The 21,127-nt window shown below is 40.9% G+C and overlaps 1 protein-coding gene across 7 annotated transcripts; it reads left to right on the top strand.

Annotated features, from left to right (window-relative positions):
- Positions 1 to 131: 131 nt before the first annotated feature.
- Positions 132 to 20,753, top strand: LOC110982657 (transient receptor potential cation channel subfamily M member 2-like). 7 transcript variants are annotated; one of them, XM_022241240.2, is made up of 26 exons: positions 132 to 459; positions 915 to 980; positions 1,504 to 1,569; positions 2,383 to 2,482; positions 3,291 to 3,489; positions 4,088 to 4,257; positions 5,065 to 5,242; positions 5,425 to 5,584; positions 7,182 to 7,303; positions 8,094 to 8,206; positions 8,770 to 8,907; positions 9,397 to 9,450; positions 10,198 to 10,306; positions 10,658 to 10,850; positions 11,275 to 11,500; positions 12,063 to 12,149; positions 12,821 to 12,888; positions 13,962 to 14,115; positions 14,392 to 14,520; positions 14,712 to 14,957; positions 15,712 to 15,886; positions 16,011 to 16,158; positions 16,301 to 16,503; positions 16,791 to 16,932; positions 17,209 to 17,326; positions 17,567 to 20,753. In XM_022241240.2, exons 3-26 carry the CDS (start codon positions 1,520 to 1,522, stop codon positions 17,666 to 17,668), a joined length of 3,384 nt encoding a protein of 1,127 aa, XP_022096932.2. In that variant the 5' UTR covers positions 132 to 459; positions 915 to 980; positions 1,504 to 1,519; the 3' UTR covers positions 17,669 to 20,753. The 7 variants fall into 7 exon arrangements, with proteins under 7 accessions (XP_022096932.2, XP_022096930.2, XP_022096929.2 ...); XM_022241238.2 differs by having other exon boundaries at positions 132 to 980; XM_022241237.2 differs by lacking the exon at positions 915 to 980.
- The last annotated feature ends 374 nt before the right edge of the window (positions 20,754 to 21,127 follow it).

Here is a 21,127-nt window from a genome sequence, read left to right on the forward strand (position 1 = left end):
TTACAGCTTCAAAGTCAGCTAGTGAAAAAAAAGCAGTTGAAGGCTGAGACGGAACCGAATTGAGTATTCAAGTTGGAAAACGGCCCAGTTTTAGCTTGTGCACCGCTGTTGTGTGACAAGTGGGGGCGCTTTTCATGCAATGCGCGAACGCTACCTTCTGTTCTGGTCGTAGTTCAGAAATAAATAGTCAAGTTGTTTATAAACTAGATTTTGTGTTGGCCAGCAGTACATTGTACCTCTTCGGTTAAATCGAGAAAAACATAAACAGCAAGGAGGGCTTTAGGATTCCTTGAAGGGTAGTCATCAGATACAACTGTACATGATGTATGTCGTCAGATACGTTTGACCAGGCTGAAATAGGTTTGCGGGCTGTTTCCGGTTGTGCACACACTGATCGAGTCCCAGTAGCTGTAGCGTAGGCTACGTTTAGGTACCAAGTCGGAAGTCCATGGCTAACGGGTGAGTGATAAAATACATGATGTAAATTAGCTCTACTAAGTGGATCGTTAGTATTCCTCTTTTTCGAGGGGTCAACATGGGATAAGGTACATGTACATGTGCATCTAATCTTCTCGTCAATGATGTGTTAAGGTTCTTTGAGAGTGGTGCAGCTGCAGAAGACTAACATGTGACTTTGTAAGGCAAGGGCCTGTTTATTTCCCATGGATCTGGATTTCCATCAGTGACCCAAACGCCACTTCACCCCATCCATTACGATTTACTCATGTTACTTGGGTTGTGGTGTCGGTGAATCAACATCGGATCACTGATCGCTACCATGCGAATCAAGCAGGCCCTTCGTGTACATGAGGGAGTAGCATTTACTCAAGAGGCAAATCTATGTACTGCTTTCCGGTACATTTAATATAATGCCTGCACATTTCTGAACTGGACAACCTTGAATGTCGTTACAGAGAGGATAATCTCACTACATGTAAGTTGTCAACCTTCCAGTAAAACTTCGGAGACATACAGTACATGTATGTACTATGTAATTTATCAATTTGATGTTGAGGGAGACTTATGTACAGTTTTTTACATAAACATTGAGAATCTTGAAAAAGCACAGCCGAGAAGGATTGACAGCATTAATGGAAGTCCAAGATTTGGGGATTTATCAGATGGACAAGTAAAGTAGTTTTCCATACAGGTACAGGTACTTGAAATCCATGACCTTGCAATACTATGTATGTTTTGAATGGGGTAGACGTTCAGATTTCTCATCATTCAACTTTACCAACTGTCTAATTTTCTGAACTTAAATACAGGTAACGTGTTTTTACAGTCCAAAATTACCTGAGAATGCAGTCTTGGGAAGTCTTCCTTTGCCACCACTGAAGCCCTGATGTCTAGACATACATGCACAGTTGTCTCTCTCTTGCAGCCATTACAAAAGTGTTTATTGCCGCATGGAGTGCATACACCATAAAAAGAATACAAGTGTTACACTGCCAAAGTATGTACATGTACCTTAAATTTTGCACCACTGTTTTTGACACATAGCAAAGAGTTGGTGTGCATGGATTCTTCGATGGATTCACTAGTCAGTAGAGAGTCCCATGTCTCACAGTAAGTATGGTACATGTATACGTGCACGTTCGTGTACGTGTGCCATTTACCGTATGAGATTTATGCATTAAGTTACAAGTGCTCTTGTCACAACTGTGGATTACCAGGTTTTGTTTTAGAATTCAGAACACTTCAAACAGCTTTTGAAGTTCATGGTACAAATGACCTTGATTGATTTATGCTCATGATGAGCCATGGTTCTGCAGCACACCAGGGCTAAACATGTACAAGCCAAAACTGTTGGATGGTAAACATTGATTCACACTGCAAGTACGTACGTTTTTGTGTGAATGCACTCTGAGAAGTTCTGCCAACGATAACCAGGTAAAATTCATAAAATTCATTTCAGCACACCACAGGACATGCCTAGCCCCTTGGAAGTGTTACCACAGGACACACCACAGGACATGCCTAGCCCCTTGGAAGTGTTACCGTAGCATTTCTTTGCGCTGTTTATTGCATAAAGCTTTTTTAGGACCATCCATCCAGGAAAAAGAATGTTAACGTACAGTGGTTCTAGTGGTTCTGTATGTGTCTGTGTTTTTGGAACAGTGTTGGACATATTGGAAGAGTGCGTCCACACGAATGTAATATGCTGTTCTTAGCTTTGACTGGTGCCAACACTGCACCAGTTTCCTTGCATGCACATCTATGGCATGAAATTGCAGCTAAGATAGAGTTTGTATCAGCATCATAATTACACAAGAGGTGGCCACAAAGGCCAAGGTACCTGGACCACCCAGGTTTAGCATATGTCGAGACACACCCATACTGGAAGAAAAAATGTGTTGTTAAATGCTGGTTGATTTGCAGTCAGGCACAGCGACACTCGGTATGCTGGGAAAGGTACGGCTTCCAATATGGCAGCATACAGTTCTTCAAAGGTTCCCAGAAACACAAGAAGAACAGCAAGGTGAGCGTGTGCTTGCTACACTAGTGAGGACCTGTACCAGCAAATAAAGGTTCATGAGGTCCACATAATGCAGATTGTACATACCAGGTATGAACCTCATATGGACAAGCCAAGTCCACCTACATGTACATGTAAGTACTGGTGAAGTTTAACCTCTCCGACAGTTAGTTTCAAAGGCATTTGGGGAGGTGATCACAGCACAAAGAAATCTGAGTAAGAGAAGGAAATCACTCACTGAAGAGCAGTATATTGCACGGAATCCAAAAGCCCAGCTGAAATCTGTGTTTTTATAGCACTTGCAGCAAGAATGGTTATAAACACTGCATTTTCTTAACAACATGGAAACAGGACTGTACATGTAGACGTGTGATTCCACAAACACTCTCTCTTCCAGCAGGTGTCTGATATGGGGATGTACACTTAGGCTACAGGTATGGGCGTGTCTATTCTACCCCTCCACACCCCTCACAGCTCTTTCAGAATTAAGTAAGGGGGAGGAGTGGAGCTCTGGCTGTAACCACCTCTCCCCCCTACTTTGCCCCTCCGCATCCACTGCTATTGCAATGCAATAACAAGATACTCATTTACGTTTTGATGTCAGTCTGAAAAAAGTGCATGTTGTAGATTAAGAGATTTCATATTGCAGTGGTTTGTGTCATAGAAAGGAATCAGTGAAATTAGGCCATGCTGTCACATTTGCATTTGTTTCTAGTTAATGCCAGTTTATCATTATTCTGGATGGTCATTTTAAATTATTGTTTGTACTTTCTTGTCTTCATATTCTTATTTCTGGTTTGATTATGGACAGTTCCTGATCGTTGATACATGTACCGGTAATGAGGAGACACCAGAAACTGTGCTACGTTTTCTCCATGAGAAGTGGAATCTGGACTTGCCCAAGCTGCTTATCCATTTGGTTGCTGCAGACAGGCAGGACAGAGTGCAGTTTGACAAGATGATGGGCAAAATGTTCACCAAGGAACTGATTGACGCCATTCGCCACACAGGTAGATCCATACCTGCTTGAATCTGGATTATCTTTGTGTTGCAGCATCCTCTAAATCACTTCAACATAAGTTGCTTGCTGTGACTGACTGTAGAATTACCGGTGAAATGGATATGAGCCACTAGCATTGTAGTTGAGACATCACAAAACCAGACAAAAGACTGGCCACAAGCGACTGCATGAGAATGTAATGATGTCACTGTTGTCCATTTGAAGAACTTGTAACTTGAATTCAGGCTGGAGGTCTTACGTTAGTCTTGTGATGGTCTTGAGAGGTCTCAAAAGCATAACTGTCAGTCACGCACTTTACTCTTGGCAATCGCACAGGATTGCCAAGATAATATGTGTGTATCCCAATAGCATATACCCCTCCTTTTCATTCATCTGGAGTCTATTGCTGATATGACATCCTCAAAAGATCTTCGTGTGGAGGGCACTGACATACGGGGTGACTGGCCCACCTACAACAAAAGGACAAGCGATCTTGTATGATCCTATTTTAACCAGGCACCAATCTTTTCTGGCCAAGGTGGTTTCGGAGTTCAGTGTCAACTGATATAGAGCCGGTGACAATGAATGCACATGTATTCCTTTTGCAGATGTCTGGCTTTTGACACATGGACTCCACCATGGTATCACAGAAAGCTTGGGCAAGGTGCTGACAGACAATGCAACTGAAATTGTCATGGCAGACCAGCATCAGCTTGTTGCCATAGGGATTGCACCGGGACAATTTGTATCGCAAATTGAGAAGTTACAGCAATCTGTGGTATATCTGTGTCTAATTTAAAATCTGGACCTGATTTCAAAGAGCTGCTTAAATTAAGCACAAAATTTGCTTAATTTTAAGTGTAAAAAACAAAGGTCACCAGCTCAAACTGTATCTGATTGTCATGCTAACCAAAGACAGATAAATACAATCCCAAAACAATATACATCAAATACAGTTTTGGCTGGTTACCTGATTTAGTAAGCAAAATTTTCTCGCGCTTAAGCAAATTTTGTACATGAGCAGCTCTATGAAATTGGCGCCTGTAGGACATGCTTGATTGCATTATAAGGCATATGTTATTCAATTGTATTCATATTATGTCAGCGGTGATCTGTGCCATCCTCCAGCCCCACTCTTTGAGTGACTTGCAACGTACATTTTACCCATTTAGATTAATACACTTGTTGTCATGCAAATGGCTTTCACAATAGCTGTCATGAATAGAGCAGTTACAAATCACGCAAAAGGGGGCTGCCCAAAAATGGACGGGAAACCTGAATAGGCCTGCATGAATGGGGCACATGTCTGTTGTCTGGGATAGAGTTTGTGAAGTGAATGACCCATTGAGGGTAGGAGAAACTCAGGAGCACATACAAAGACATGCCTAAAAGAAGCACTACCAATGTACAGGTATTACCTAGGTAAGATGCTTAGACTTGATTTCTTGTCAGTTGTACATGTACCTGTATCTTGAACACTTACATGTACACGTACTTTATGAATTGACAATTCCCAGCCAGTCAGAGATAATGCATGGTAATAGGTGACGTTAGAGGTACTCAGTCTTGGTCCCTGTTTGTGCAGGGTGGACCTGTTGAATATCAGATGGAATCTGCCAACATCAGCCACGATGATGTAAGCAGATGCCTGCTCAACCCTGGCCATACCCACTTCATCATAGAGCAGGACAGAGAGCGGGATGCCTTGCTACTCGATGTTCTTGTCACCAAGATCACACAAAGCAAAATACAGCAGACCAACGGTTAGTTAATTCACATCTTCGCAGTTCCACCTCCTACCGGTATGTGAATAAGTCATTCATTTGGCAATGGGCCCTTTGCTTAAATACAGGGAAACGGTTTCAATTGATCAAAGTGAAGAATCTGCACCACAGCAACTGACGTCATGCCTGTGCAGTACTCATTTAATTGTTTTTTCCCTCAGCCACTGTGCCTGTGGTGTATGTGTTGTTTGGTGGGGATGAACACAGCTTACTGACCATCCACAATGCTGTGGTTGAGAGGAACATACCAGTCATTATTGTAGCTGGATCTGGGGGTGTGGCCGACCTGTTAGCGGGCATTGATCAACCCAGAAGCAAGAGGTAAAGCAAAATGCTTTCAAGTAATGGGACTTTTTGCTGTCTGCTGATCTATTCATGGGTCCTTCTATCAAAGCTTGAGCCATTCAATCCCTGCTTATTGGGCTCACATCTGATCATCGGCCCTCAATCATCACCCTGTATGTTTCATTCAAAGACACCCATTTATTACCACACTCCCTGCTCATTGGGCTCACATCTGATCATCAGCCTTCAATCCCTGCTTATTGGGCTCACATCTGATCATCGGCCCTCAATCATCACCCTGTATGTTTCATTCAAAGACACCCATTTATTACCACACTCCCTGCTCATTGGGCTCACATCTAATCATCAGCCTTCAATCCCTGCTCATTGAGCTCACATCTGATCGTCAGCCCTCAATCATCACCCTGTATGTTTTATTCAAAGACACTCATTTATTATCACACTCTCTACTCATTGGACTCACATCTGATCATCAGCCTTCAATCCCTGCTCATTGAGCTCACATCTGATCGTCAGCCCTCAATCATCACCCTGTATGTTTTATTCAAAGACACTCATTTATTATCACACTCTCTACTCATTGGACTCACATCTGATCATCAGCCTGCAATCCCTGCTCATTGAGCTCACATCTGATCGTCAGCCCTCAATCATCACCCTGTATGTTTTATTCAAAGACACTCATTTATTATCACACTCTCTACTCATTGGACTCACATCTGATCATCAGCCTGCAATCCCTGCTCATTGAGCTCACATCTGATCGTCAGCCCTCAATCATCACCCTGTATGTTTTATTCAAAGACACTCATTTATTATCACACTCTCTACTCATTGGACTCACATCTGATCATCAGCCTGCAATCCCTGCTCATTGAGCTCACATCTGATCGTCAGCCCTCAATCATCACCCTGTATGTTTTATTCAAAGACACTCATTTATTATCACACTCTCTACTCATTGGACTCACATCTGATCATCAGCCTGCAATCCCTGCTCATTGAGCTCACATCTGATCGTCAGCCCTCAATCATCACCCTGTATGTTTTATTCAAAGACACTCATTTATTATCACACTCTCTACTCATTGGACTCACATCTGATCATCAGCCTGAAATCCCTGCTCATTGAGCTCACATCTGATCGTCAGCCCTCATTCTGAAACCATCTCAAGATCCTTTGTAGGAATACACAGCATGAAATCCCACAGGCTATAACACATCCAATGTCTCAGGCGTCTACATGTACCTATACTTTGGGTGGAGATAGACGCATAGGGGCAAATGGCACCTATAGTTAGCACCAGAAACAACATCCCAAAGATGAATGCGTGTTGGAACCTGCTGCAACTATGTGATTCAGACATATACAGATGTTGGAAAAGGTGCTGGCATTCATCAGCCTTTGCCATGAACTTATCAGTCTCTTTGATCCATGGTTCTCATCAAGGAGTTTTATAATGTACTGTTTGTAAAGTTTTACCAAACTAGCTCATAACGGTTTGCTTTCCACTTTAAATGTTTATCAAAATTTCCCTTTGTTTTCTCAAACCTCCCAGTTCCCTGCTTGGCTGACCCTTTCCACCTGTCTCTCTCCCCTTCCGTTCCACAGTACAGAAGATGACAGCACGGCTCAGATCAAGGAGATCATGTGCTCATCGCGCTCACACCTTGTGACAGTCCACACAGAGAACCAGAAAATGGATGCTGCGCTCTTACTGGCACTCATGAATGGTGAGTAAACCCCACAGGCAGACCAGTCTGACCTTATTTCAACTTTGCAGTAGTTTTTGTTGAAGTTTTTATTGAGCAGTGTGGAGATTTTTGGTTCTTTAATGTAAGCCAGAGGAGCTATGTGTATGATTGGGCAGTACGACGGTGACATCCCAGAGGTGAGGCTCGCTCACTAAAATGAGCCCAGTCTTAGGCTGTGTCTGAAACAGGCTTTCACAGCTACAACTACATGTAGATCTCTTGTCTGAGTGAAGTGATTCCGCATATTTTCAATGGAGTAAAGACCTAGACCTAGCTCTAGACAACAGCTTGGGATGCAGCCTTATTCTGTGCTATTATATGTGAAAGATTCTAGATTCTTAAAGTACAGGGGATCTTGTGAAATGAGCCCCTTGGTTTTGCATGCAGCAAGATCTCATCAAGATACTTCCTCTTTGTGAGATGTGAGAAATTCACTTTTTAGGATTTATGCTATGCCTGTCACAAGTGCATTTAGTTTGAGAGCCACGTTGTTTACACCACCGTGAACTACAGTACGCAATGCACTCAACCAGGCAACATACTGCGCTGCGCGTAATGTACTAAAGTCTGCAACTGTGTTGCCATGTTAAGGTAATTATTTTTTTTTGGCTTAAAATAGTGCATCTATCAAGATAATCCTAAGCCCTTAAAGTGAACAATATAGGTGCAGTCTAACTGTAAAGAATCTTGGTGGATCTAGTTCCGTATGCCTAGGGTTTAAGTTCAAAGGTGAACACACTACCTGTATGTTTATTCTATACATCTGCAGCCAATCGTGGCACCAGAGGTCAAAACGAGCTGCTGCTTGCTGTAATCTGGAACCGCATTCACTTGGCAAGGAAGGAACTTGTGACAAACAAGAACTGGTTAGACCAATTCCAAGTAGGTCTTAATGTGGCTTAGAGAATTGTGAAAGGGCACAGTGTTCAGAATATAGACAAAAATGTAATATATAATCAGTGCTCTGAACTGTGTAATTGCCAAGTTTTTGGTAACTGTATACCTTCGTCAGGGCAACTGAATCTGCTTGCTGATTATTTATTATACTTTTGTCTTATTAACATGGCTAGCTGGCTAATCAACACAGCCTACACCAGGCACTGTGCTTATATTAGCGGAGTTACTTGAATTTTGAAATGATTGGATCTTACCAAGTGCCTTGATCCATTAATATGGGATTCCCATTATATGTCAGAAAAATGAGTAGCACCTAATATTGTGCAGTTATTCACAAACCTAAGGGCACAGTAATTTCACCGTGATGTGATTGATTACTACCTTTTAATAATGATTGTTTTGTTTGATTTTTTTTCCTGTATCAAGTGCTGCTTGTGCTGTTATCAGGCATTGCCTGAGAGTGTTACAGGATTCCTGAGTGCTTCAAGTAATCTTCCGTCATGATTCTCGTGTGTTATTTATAACTGAGAATGGTTTGGCACTTTCAGGAAGTTCAGCTGGCGGAAGCATTGGAGTATGCACTCATTCACAATCAATACAAGTTTGTGGAATTTTTTCTTGACCGGGACTGCATTGATCTTCAGAAATTCCTGACAAGGGATCGTCTTGTGGATCTCTACCATCAGGTTTGTCTAGCATGACCACAACGCACATGTACTGAGTATGACGCAGAAATGTTGACAGGGTTGATGAGGATGGATTGTTGAGATTTGACTGTTTGGGTTTATTTTTTTAAGAATGGACTTATGTAGTTGTTACAGAGACAGCCTCAACGTGCCATTATGTAACTTGACTACGCTGCCCCTGTTCCTCTCTCCCAAGTCCTTTTAGTCTGTTATCCACTCACTCCCACTTCCTCCTGATTATAGTACATTTATGTTTATGAGGTCATGCAGCAACCCCCCCCCACAATATTCCTTTGAAAATGCTTCAGACCCAGAACAGACTCTCAAGACCTTCTGAGCTTTTGTGATCGTATGCTGTGCCATGGATTTGACAAATTTAAAGAATTTGCTGTGCACCTCGGAAAGTACGGTACATGTATAGTGACTTGGCCATGCTTAACAAAAAACATTACCTTTCAGTCTTCTTCTTGTCTCTTTTTTGCTTATTAGGTTGGACCTCGGACACTCCTGTATAAGCTGCTTACTGATGAAAAAAAGGAAAATGTTAGTTTGTTTTATAATGTATTATTAATTACCGAAAATGGGTTACTTGGGAGACATTCCCATAAGAACGTGCACAAACTTTACTGTCCCATAATAAAATATTCCCTAATCTGATCTGAACCAAACTTTGTATGTTTTCAATTTAGACCCTAATCCATCATCTCTCAAAATGTGGACAATAAAATTCGGCCTCCTTCTGGTAGATGGGCCATTAAATGTCTTCCTAATGACCGATATCTCCCTTAAGTCGAAAAATTTACCACAAAATGTCTCCCTAATGACCCATTTGTAGTGTATTACACATTCTACATGTGCCTCTACTTCCATAATTGGATTATTAGTATCGTACATTCGTTTTCCAAGAATCGCTAGATAAAAACTGTTCTGAAGAGCATACTCTGGAGTCTCAAGTGTGGTCTTGTTTTTTCATTCCTTTGTAGCAAGAACAATATCGTTATGGGGTTATCATGGTTATGTGGCTGTCTTTCAGATATTATAATTTTGGTTTGTGTCGAGCATAAAAATTCCCTGCTTGGAATCCACACACATTTAGTTTTTTTTTTAAAACAGAATACTGCAGATAATGCACATTGAAGGGACTGAGATATTCCAAAGTACATGTAACGGTGTATCGATTGCATCCAGTTATTCTCCTTAGTGATTTACTTTTCTTAATTTCACAAATGTCAAATGTCATTGGTTCCTTTTTGTTCTTTCTGTTTTTCGTTATCTACTTGGTGTGACAAGGGTAAAGATCTCAGCAGCAAACCTGAGCTCAACCATGTGGGCAACATCCTGAAGAGTCTGGTCGAGCTGAATAGCTTCAGTCCAAGATACCTGAGAGACAGCATTGATGGTACGTATGCCTGTCGCTTGAGGGACAGAAAGGTTTGCTGAAAGTTAATGAGAAGCTATTTTCTCGGAGGAAATACTTTTAACGTGTGATATGAGGTGTTGTTTATGTGGTAATCTATATCTGCAGTGTTCTTTGCAGTTAAAGTTTGTAGTAATTGAAACTCTTCAAAAATGTACATGTTTCAGGGATTTTTTTTGTCAGTAGAAGTTTGATGACTATCACATCAGTTGAAACACTGAAAAGACCTACACATGTATTATTTCTGTCAGGGAACTGGTGACTTGTTAGAGATGAGATGAAATTCCCAATTCATGTGGCACAGGGTTGGTTTCTCCATTGTGTTCCATGTAGACACGTTTGCCAACCCTTGTCGTGAGCTGTTTATATGGGCTGTTCTGCAGCATCATAAGAAGATGGCCTGGGTGTTCTGGAAGCACAGTGGAGCGTCAATTGGAGGAGCTCTCATGGCCAGCTTACTGCTGAAGAGCATGTCCGGTCTCGTCAAGGAGCCTGAAATTTCACTTGAAATGTTTCAGCATGGCAGGTACATGTACTCATAGGCACGTCGTGTAGGTTTGGGTATTTAGATTATCAGGGAGGAAAAAGTGAAATGCTATTTGGGAGAGTGTGGACTGATGTGTAGTTGGTGTTATAGTAGTTTTTTTAGTTTGAGCTCTTGTAAATTCAGTCCTCAGTGCTTAATAAAAAGTAAATATCCTCCACCACATGAAACCTAATTGATTGACTGAATGTCTCGTGTGTCAAGCAGAATTAACCCTCCTATGCAAAGATGAACTCTCGACCAAGTTGTTCTATCAATCAAAATATGACCCCCGTGTTTCCATTTACTGTGGAAAGTCAAGTGGCAGGAATTTCGACTGTGACTGTTACAGCTAAAAGATGGGTTTCTTCAAAGAATGAACTCCCCTACTCTAGGTAGTCATTTATCAGCACTACATTGTTTGCAGAGACTTCCAAGACAGAGCTATCGAAGTCATGAACCGTTGCTACACGGAGAACCAACGGGGCACCTTGCTGCTTCTCACCCAGGTCTTACCCGACTGGGGCAACGTGACCTGTTTGGAGTTGGCCCAGGCCGCCCGGAACAAGCAGTTCATTGGCCAGGCGCCGGTGCAGAGTCTGCTGCGGAAGCTCTGGATGGGGAGACTGTCACCAGACACACACCTCATCATGGTAATAAAAATTCCAAACCTCCATCTGCAGAAAAATCAGTTTTTGAAATGATGCAAGGTTTACCAAGTGGGGATTATAGTGTAGTTTCGGAATACCCTTTGGAACATTTGGCTCACCCCGTTAATTGCATACATGTGAATACATGTTAAGCATACAAACTTGGAAGCCTAATTTTGAGTTAAGGCAAATTCGGAGATCAGACTCACCAGATGTGTCCTTCATTTTCTTCTAAAAGATATGCATGCAGTACTTTGTATATGGGCACTTTCAGAAACTGTACATGAACGGTTATGATGAATCCATTAGGTTCATGTTTGCAATATTGCCAAGCCTTGCCATATTTCTTTAAAATATATTGGTAGTACATATACAGAGTATCTAGTTTCTTTTCTTCTGTTGGCTGATGTACATGTAGCAAAACAAAGCCAACACTCACTGTGGTGAAATAGCCTGTACCTCAATGTGAACCATGTTCACATTGAAATTTTATTCTTCACGTCATGCCCACAATTCCTCTCAGATCGAACTTTCTGCTATTTTTATTATATTTTTGTCCAACCAGATGTGGATTTGTATGCTGTTTCCCATTGCTGCTGTGGGCCTGGTGAATTTCACCCCCAGTGACAACCTCGGCAGACCAACAATAAAGGTGTCAAATAATTTGTTGATCTCTGTCTTTACTTCAGTTGTTAAATTATCCGCTCCGAGTGGAACAAAAGAGGGCTTTTTTGGTACTCACCACATAGGCATGCCATGATGAGCCGCGCAAGTATATGTGCGTTTGACGCAGAGCACGCTTAGTACGCTAATTTACCCCGGCATGTAGGGTTTTTACGTACACGCAGAGCGCGTGCAAGAATCCACAAGCTGTCTTTCTTTTCGCCGATTGGGGGTGCACTTCAGCTTGGGCCGATTGTAAGCTACGTACCTACATGTTTCCTTGAGCACATTTACATGAAGAAGCACATGCACATGTAAATGTCACATTTAATTCACTTTCACCTACATATACACCGAACCATCTCTGAAAGCTGTCATTTTCAAATCCCACCACGCAAATGGCACACTTGAAAGAACATGTGCTCTGTCACTGAGCACTGGCATTTCTCCCATCACCGACTCAGAGTTTATACAGATTTAGTCTTGATCAAGCACACTCTCAGCAGTAGTGATTGTCACGCTAAGTCCCCAAGGATACATGTTCCTGCCACTATTATGTAACTGGCCAGTGAAATTACTTTTGCTTACTCTGTTGTAACCATTTTTTTGTCAAAGAGAAGTCATATACCTTGTCACACTAATTAATTTTTGTCTTTTCAGGCAGTACCCCTTCCTCTTTCAGCACAGAAGAGGCGTGTGCACAAAATATCCAGAAATCGAGAATACAGGTCGGAGATCGTGTTTTTCTTTTCTTTTCATGATAAAATGCAACGCACGGTTGAACAAAGAAATTGACTGCAGAAGGAGCTCAACCAGTGACCTCTGGCTTTTGAACCTGACGTTTTACAGTTTCAAATTGTGTTTCAGCCAATATTTTTGATCAGACAGAAATTGAGTATGCAGCTGAGGTATTGTCCAGTGTTGTTACTGAATGCTTCTGACACAACACCTAACAAACCAGAGGAGTTAGATTGTCAAAAACCAAAGTTTGGCTGAGACACCCAAAGGAAGGACATGTAGTTGCAGCAGACTTACCTGTGCAGCAGTTTGGTATAATACCAAAAAGCTTGTGACGAGAGAAATTCCAATGGGGCTGCATGCCTTTGCATGTTGTTGGAACGGTACAGAAACTTATTTCCAGAATCAGTGGAACAGCAAATGCTTAGGAAACCAAAATAAGACCGGCTGAAAAGCAAGTGCTTTGAACCAGTTACATACCAAGAAAAGCTGACCCATGAAACAGTGACATCTTCAAGCTTTTCGCCTGGATGAGCTTTGGTTCAGGGTCACACTCAGTAACATAGAGTACAGTACAGTCAAACCTCATCCACAAGAAGTCCTTCAGACTCTGCTAACTACCTTGTAATAGGAATCTTGTATTATCTGGAATAAAAATGATCAAAGACAAAAGAATTGGGATCTAGAGATGTCCTTGTTATAAGCAGAATCTTGTATTAACAGTGCTGCACAGTTATTAACGGGGATCAAATGTATTTTGGTAGTCATGATGCACAAGTGACATGTCGTGCTTTGACTGCATCCCACCATTGGTAAATTTGTGATTTGGCAACCATACATAGCCTACCGTGTGTGATGTACGTCACTTCATAGTGTGACACAGGCACTGTATCCTCTTCCACTTAGAACTGTTGTAAAGGTAAAAGGGAATCATGCTTGTGCATATGATATACAGTGTAGCAGCAAATAAACATAGGACGATTTTAGATGACCATTCCTTGAGGAGGTTTCTGTGTCATCTATTCAGTACTTTTTTAAATCGATTTTTCAATTGGTTAAGCAGCATTGATGAGTTGGATGGACAGTACAGGTCACTCCCTAAGGGCTTATTCTCCCGACTGACACTCCAAGAGGCAACAAAACCCTCCAGGATAAGCTGGTGGTACAAAGTGAAGTTGTTTATCCAGGCACCAGTTATCAGCTTTAGTTATCACCTTGTAAGCTCTCTTATTCACCTCTCCATTATAGAATTATGAAGATATCTATAAATTGAATTACGTGATTTATCACAGTGGACTAGATCTTATTCGCGCCTGATGAGATTCGCACATGCAGTTGTTTTGTAGCTGTAGGGGATTAAATTGCTGGGCCCATTCATAACTCATCACACATAGTGAACATACCACACAAATGGAAAGCTTGCACATGTATGAGCTGGAATGACAGGGCCAACACTAAAGAGACACATATTTTGTGATTTTAACCCTGTGTAGGTATTCCACCTGTTGTTCCTTCTGCTATTTAGCTACATTCTCCTGAAGGATTTCAAGACGACCCAGTCCCCTTTGGAATTCATTCTCATGATCTGGGTGGTCACTCTCTTGTTTGAAGAGCTCAGAGAAGTAGGTTACTGGCAGCTTGTCATGAAGCTTTCAGCTTTCTCATGTAATGAATATACATGTGTATGTATTAGCTGAGAGCTATGCTTTTCATCTTGTTAAGCTGGTACTCTGTATTTGCAGTTTGTGTACAAACATTAGGGTATTTGTGAGTAGCAGTGATGGAGCAGTCATTGCTGCGTTGCATTTTATAGTTGGTGCAAGAGGACTGCGATTCGTGGAGAGGTCGCTTCGAAGCCTGGTTGTGGGGCTACTGGAACATTGTGGACTTGGTGGCCTTGGTCATGTTTGCCACTGGGATGGCCCTGAGGTACACACACATGCTGACTGTGGCTCGTATTGTTCTGGCCTTAGACCTCATCGTCTTCTATCTGCGGATCCTACAGTTCTTCTCAGCCAACAAGTTCCTGGGGCCAAAACTGATCATGATTGTTAAAATGGCAAGTGCTTCATGTGTTTCCTAGATTCTGTGCAGAGATCTTCCACTGTCTCTGAACTTCATTTTTGTATCACAGGTGTTCCAAACCGCAAAGGCAAACGCTGCAAGTTAACTTTCCAAGCACAGTGGTTCAACTTTCCAGCACCGTACTTCCACTTTCATATGTGTTTTTTTACTCCAACTCACCACCAATCATAGTCAGAGTGAGAAGCCACATTGCCATAAACATCAGCACAAAATGTTCACGCACCGAGAAACTTCATAGGAAATTCTGTACAAAAACGCTGAAGTACAGTGCTGAACAGGGCATTTACCCCTCCATTTTAGAACACCACATCATAGTCATGGTTATCTACAAACCAAACTCTGTTTGTGTAAGTTGAGATTGGAAATGGAAGTGTACTTCATGGTGTGTGCACGAGAGCAACCTCCTGTTTGTCAGAATGAAGCTTTTAGACATAAACCACCTCCTTTCTATGTATGGTGTTCACAAAAATGTGTTTTCCAGTTAAATGACACATAGAAAAGCACTTTAACAGGTGATTTGTAGAAGTTTTGAGGAAGTATGGTTTGGTTTAACTGAAGTGGCACTGAATGTTTCCAACCTTTAATTCTATTCGGCCTCATGCCCCAATGTCAGGAAGGTAATTTATGGCACAAGAGATTACAAGCTTAGAATTTTCAATTTTGTCTGACCACATAACTGTGTGTAGATGAATAGCCAGTATGCTATTTTTGTGTGTTTTGCTGTGTAGACAATGGACATCGTGACATTCATCTGTATCCTGTTCGTCTTTCTGGTGGCGTATGGTGTAGCCTTTCAGTCCATACTGTACCCAAATGAGCAGAATTCTCTGGACATCGTCAAGGGAGTTCTGTATCAACCGTACTTCCAGCTGTACGGGATGCTCTTCTTGGAAGAGCTGCACAGTAAGATCCATTGATAATCCTACTCACTGATAAGTGTTAGACAAATTCTCTCCTCAAGCATAGTGTAACTCTTTTTTTTGTAAGCACAGTGTAACTTTTTTTAATACCTCACGCTTTACTTCAGGGAATGACTGTGACAGCATTGCTTCCAACATGACAACCCCAACCACGCAGCCTTGCCCCGAAAACTCCTGGTTTGGAACTGTTGTCCTGGCTTTCTATCTCTTCATCAGTAACATCATGTTACTGAATCTACTCATTGCCATGTTCAAGTGAGTATTTATGAATCTTTCAGCTTGCAAATTACCTTTCCTGTTTAATTGTGATGATGTAAGAGATTTTCATCATTTCAAATGTACAAATTAGACCTCTGCCTGCCCATAAACAAACTGATTATGAAATATGATTTTTCAGCTACACCTTCACAACTGTTCAAGACAACACCGATACTTACTGGAAGTTTCAGCGTTTCGAACTTGTTAAGGAGTACCACAGGCGCCCAGTACTAGCGCCACCGTTCATTGTCTTTGCTCACGTGTATCTATTAGTGAGGGCCTTTCTCCATCATACATGTACCTTCTACAGTGAGAAACCACGGGGCAGCTCAAATGCAATGAGTGAGTAATGCTGAGTGCTTCGAGATTCAATTTCAGTCCAATTAGTTCCTTTGGTTTAAGATGAACTCCTTATGTAGTTGAAGATGTATTGCGTCACGGTAAAATGAAGAATTCTGAAGTTTAAAAAGAATGGTATATTCAATTTCATTTTCACCTTTAGCCTTCTCTGACCAGCTTAAATATTCCCAGAAATTGTCTGAAAACTTTGGTACCAACAATGAATATATTTATATGTAGATTTGTGATTGACGGTGGAATTTTTTTTTTCATATCTTTTTGATTTACAGGAAAGTATATTCACATTAATGATGAACAGTTGTACACAGAATTGTCTTGTTGGGAAATGGTCAAAGGAAGGGACTTTCTTGTGGAGAAGGAGAAGCAGCATAACAAAGACATTCTGTATCGTATCAAGCAAACTGATGAAAGGTAGGAAGAGTCCCAAAACCTAGTCAAAGTCTCGTATTTGGCACAGATTTTGTCAGGGTAAAAAACTGCTACATGCAGATCAAAGTGTTTGGCCCACAGAAGCGATGGATATGAATGGAGCAAAGTTTTTAGCCACACTTACCGGTAATAGACTACAGCATAGTGAGTCTGCCGTTCCGGTCATCAGCACCTGATACACAGTAGCAAAATATATCGAGCGTTCTGTCCATGTTCTGTGTTTTGGTAATGAACATGTGCTTTCTGCACTTATCACAGACTGGAAGAAGTGAATACAAGCAGCAGAGCATTGGGTGAAGATCTAATGCACAGACTTGACACGTTGCAGAGTGTCCAGATACAGGTTGACAGAAGATTGTCAACAATTGAAAAACAGGTAAAGAGGGAAGAATTCCTTTTTTATGCATTATGTAGTAAGAGTGCTGGCGGACTTTCTGTCTGATCTTTCCATCATGAAGAGTTGCTTCCTCGTGTTGCAAACGTGTCGTATAAATGTCATGTTGAAAAATGCTTCAGTTCATCTTAGCACCTCAAGTTTGCCACTGGTGTAACATGTGTAAGGTCTGTTTCATTTCAATGCAGAATGAAATGGTAATTTTGTTGGTTTGTCGTATAGATGTCTGGACTCGAGCAGTTACTGAAAACTCTGTGCAGCATGCAACTGCAAGCAGGAACTGCATCAAGCCCAACAACTGTGTCTGGCCAGTCAGGGGAGTAGAGCCTGATGCCAGCAGTCACCCCCCCCCTAGTGTGACCATTCATCAAGCCCACCTCAACACTAAAGGATTGCAGGAAGTCAGTCCCAGGCAGTCAACATAGCACATCATCTGGGTACTGTGTCTCCACCTTGACCCAGTGGATTGTTGGCATGTGTTATACAGCCAGATTAAAATATGCACTCCAGTTCCACTACATACGTACTGGTATCAACTATCTACATGTAGACGTATGGACATACCAACTAAACAACCTCTAATTTCTTAATTGACATTCCTTTTATGCAAGTTGGCTCTTGTAGCTGCTCAATTCTCCCTTTGCAGGTGCATGTCCTCACACTTTGGTTTCGAGGGCGCGCTGTGCGTACATACAATTTAAATGTATTTCACATCACTATTTAAAGATAAGAAAGGCTACTCACCATTGTGCTCCTTCACCTGTTGCAAATTCATGAGAGTAGAATTCCTATTCCAGCAAATTATTAAGACATTTTCAGTCCATATTTCATCGTCAGATATGCCATCATTAGCTTACAGGTGGTCGTCACATCTTGAAAGGTCAGAATCTCTCCACTTTTACCAGATCTTTCCTTTAACCTCGACTAGCAAAAGGAAGCAAGATTTATTACCTGTCTGACAAAAAAATAACAATTGCGTAATCTGAACAATCTGAATGCAGTACTCTGCAGTACGTTTTATTAAGTAAGTTTGCCACCTCCACATTTTGCTCTCTTGAAAAGTGTTCTGCAGTACAAGTAGCTCCATGGGGAATACCCAAGCAGACCCCACCCCCTGTGGTCGGCTTTCATCATCACCCTCCCCCCCCAACTTGTAGACTGAAATATACACACGTGCTTTACATAGCTCTGTCATGTACACTCGAGGGCCACAAAGTGTTAAGTACATATATGGGGCACTACCTATGCAATGATGATTGATGTCTCACTACGTGGGTGCATACTTATTTATGTGCATGGATTCAACGTACACACATTGTACATGTACATGTGTACAGTAAAATTTCGGGAATGACGCTTTAATGCTGTTCAATTAAATAAATTTGGTGCATCGGTAATCACAATAATATCTGAAATGCTCGAAAGTATAGCTATCAGATAAAATGGTTTAATGTGTGTACTGTAACTTGGCTTCTTTTTTCTTAATTTCAGATGTGTGACACTTAAATTACTTAAATTGTAAGTCAAAATTCTACAGATGGCATTTGGTACTTTAAGTTTACTCGTTATGTCATTTGGCTCAAGCTTAAGCCCTAGCCAAAAAACACCTTCATTGCACTGCATCCTGCATAATCTGTGTCAAGACAGATTTGTTTAATTTACTCTTTCAGAAGTAGCACAGAGGTGCTGGTGCAGCTGCATCTGAACGTGCAGGATGCATTACATTGTATCTATTCAGTGTGGGTTCAATTTCTTCCAGTACCTGTATGTTACTGACATTGCCAGTTTCACTTTTAACCCTAGCTTGTGGGGTGTATGTAAACTCTTATTGAAATAGGATTGTAGACTGCTAGGGTTAATGAATATGAGTCCTGAAATTCTTGAATAGGCTCTTTCTCATTCCATTTTATTTTTGTTTTCACCATACTAAATAATTAAGAAATTTGAGAGTTCAATTTGAATAAAATCTGGGACACTGAGTTATCTGATTGCACATTAACATAATTTGAATTCCCCAGACTGAAGATACTGTTGCAGTACCTCGTAATTCCGGGCAAGCTTTTGCATAGCGTCCACTGTCTCTGGAATGGACTGGTTCCTTTGTGCCCTTTTTATCCATTGAAAACTGTGTTCTGAGGTATGTCTTATGTAACTAAGGAAAAGCTTGCCCTGAATCATGAGGTATAGCAACAGTGTCTTCAGCATGGAGAATTCAAATTATGTTCACATGATTTTAAAGAACTCAGTGTACCAGACTTTATTCAAATTGTACTCACAAAAGGCTTATTAATTTGCATTCAATCATCACAAAGCGTATGATACGTGTTTGCATTAAACTAAATTGATGATTGAAATTTGTACTTCCCATTTTAGTTCATGCATATGTTTGCTTTATGAATTTTCAAATGACTGCAGACTTAAATTTAGTTTATTTTTAGAAATATGAGAATTATATGTACAAAGCATGTGTTATCACGTGATTTTTGATGCAAAATGATTTAAGACTTATATTTTTATATAAAGATTGTTTAAATTGTTTTCTTGTTCCATTACTGAAAACATGAAGTTTGAACATATTATATGCAAATTACAGATGTAATTTACACATGCAAAAGTAATATAATTCACAAAAGAGCATGCAGCCTAAAAGGCAGAGCTGATGAAAATTTATTGTAAAATATGCAGTTAAGTGGATTTTGTCCACAGAAGAATGATAAGTTTGCCTCAGAGTTTGACCTCAGCATAACCCAGGATGCTGTGTAGCCATGTTTACACATTGTGAAAGAGATATTTTGTTAATATTGCCAATTTTTTGTACTTATTCAAAAACACTACATGTACAGGTATACTTGGAAAAATGCGATTTAAATTTTAATGACTAAAACTGATGCAAATTTTGGTGATTTAAACAATAAAACACACAATACCATTTTTTTTCTGCACTGATATGAAGTGCAAAATATGAAATGGTAAGGCAGTTCACTGGGGACGAAAGCTGCCAATCAATCAATCAAGAAGAACATACTGGCTCCCATTCCTTATAATCAATCATTCTTTCATTTCTCACTGTAACCTGTGCAAATCAGTAAGGGCTAGAGTCTTATGAGAGCCCAAAGGGCCTGTCAGAAATGTCGGGTTAAAGTCAGTGAATGTGTAGGCCTAAGTTCAAGTACCTCTATTCTTCAACATGTTCAAGAAAGTCCATAAATACTCTCTGGATTTGAAACTGCATTCTGATAATTTCTGTCCACCTATAGATGAAGACTTTAGAAACCTGACTCAAAAAATGGAAACAATTCAACTTCAGATCCTTAGTTGGCGCACTATAACCAGAACCACTCAGTACCCACGCATATAAATCATACATGTAACAAATCTGTTGTGAATAAAACACGTGTTCAACTTCTGATGGGACCATATCACTGGATTGTTATCTAAAGTAATAGAAGCAATGCTAAAGACAAAATTAATTATGAATAACGTTACACATGGACTACAGTAACTTTTCGTGATCATACCTTGTACCGTTCAGGGCACACATGCGATATGCGTGAGCCCAAACATACCGCCAATGCATGGATGATGGAGAATTAATTACATGCATTGTAACACCGGCCCGCGCGGCGGGCTGTGAGAAAGGGCTGGAAGTTATAACCAAACTTGATCAGTTTTATCCTAGCGGCTGCCTGAATGCACGTGTAGTACAGAGGTCGGTGGCTGGAAGCTGCTGCTGCAAAAAAAAAAAGTGCATACAAAAACACATAAAATTATGTGTTGGGAATC

Source organism: Acanthaster planci, linkage group LG16 (genome assembly GCF_054643075.1).
Source record: "Acanthaster planci isolate LZ-2023a linkage group LG16, COTS_SCS, whole genome shotgun sequence".
Classification (NCBI taxonomy): Eukaryota; Metazoa; Echinodermata; class Asteroidea; order Valvatida; family Acanthasteridae; genus Acanthaster; species Acanthaster planci.

What these genes read in the sequence shown, in the direction of transcription:
- LOC110982657 (XM_022241237.2), top strand. An exon ending in TCGGCAGACCAACAATAAAG is followed by an intron (nt 12,150 to 12,820) that starts GTGTCAAATAAT and finishes TTGTCTTTTCAG; the next exon opens with GCAGTACCCCTTCCTCTTTC. An exon ending in TGTCAACAATTGAAAAACAG is followed by an intron (nt 17,327 to 17,566) that starts GTAAAGAGGGAA and finishes TTTGTCGTATAG; the next exon opens with ATGTCTGGACTCGAGCAGTT.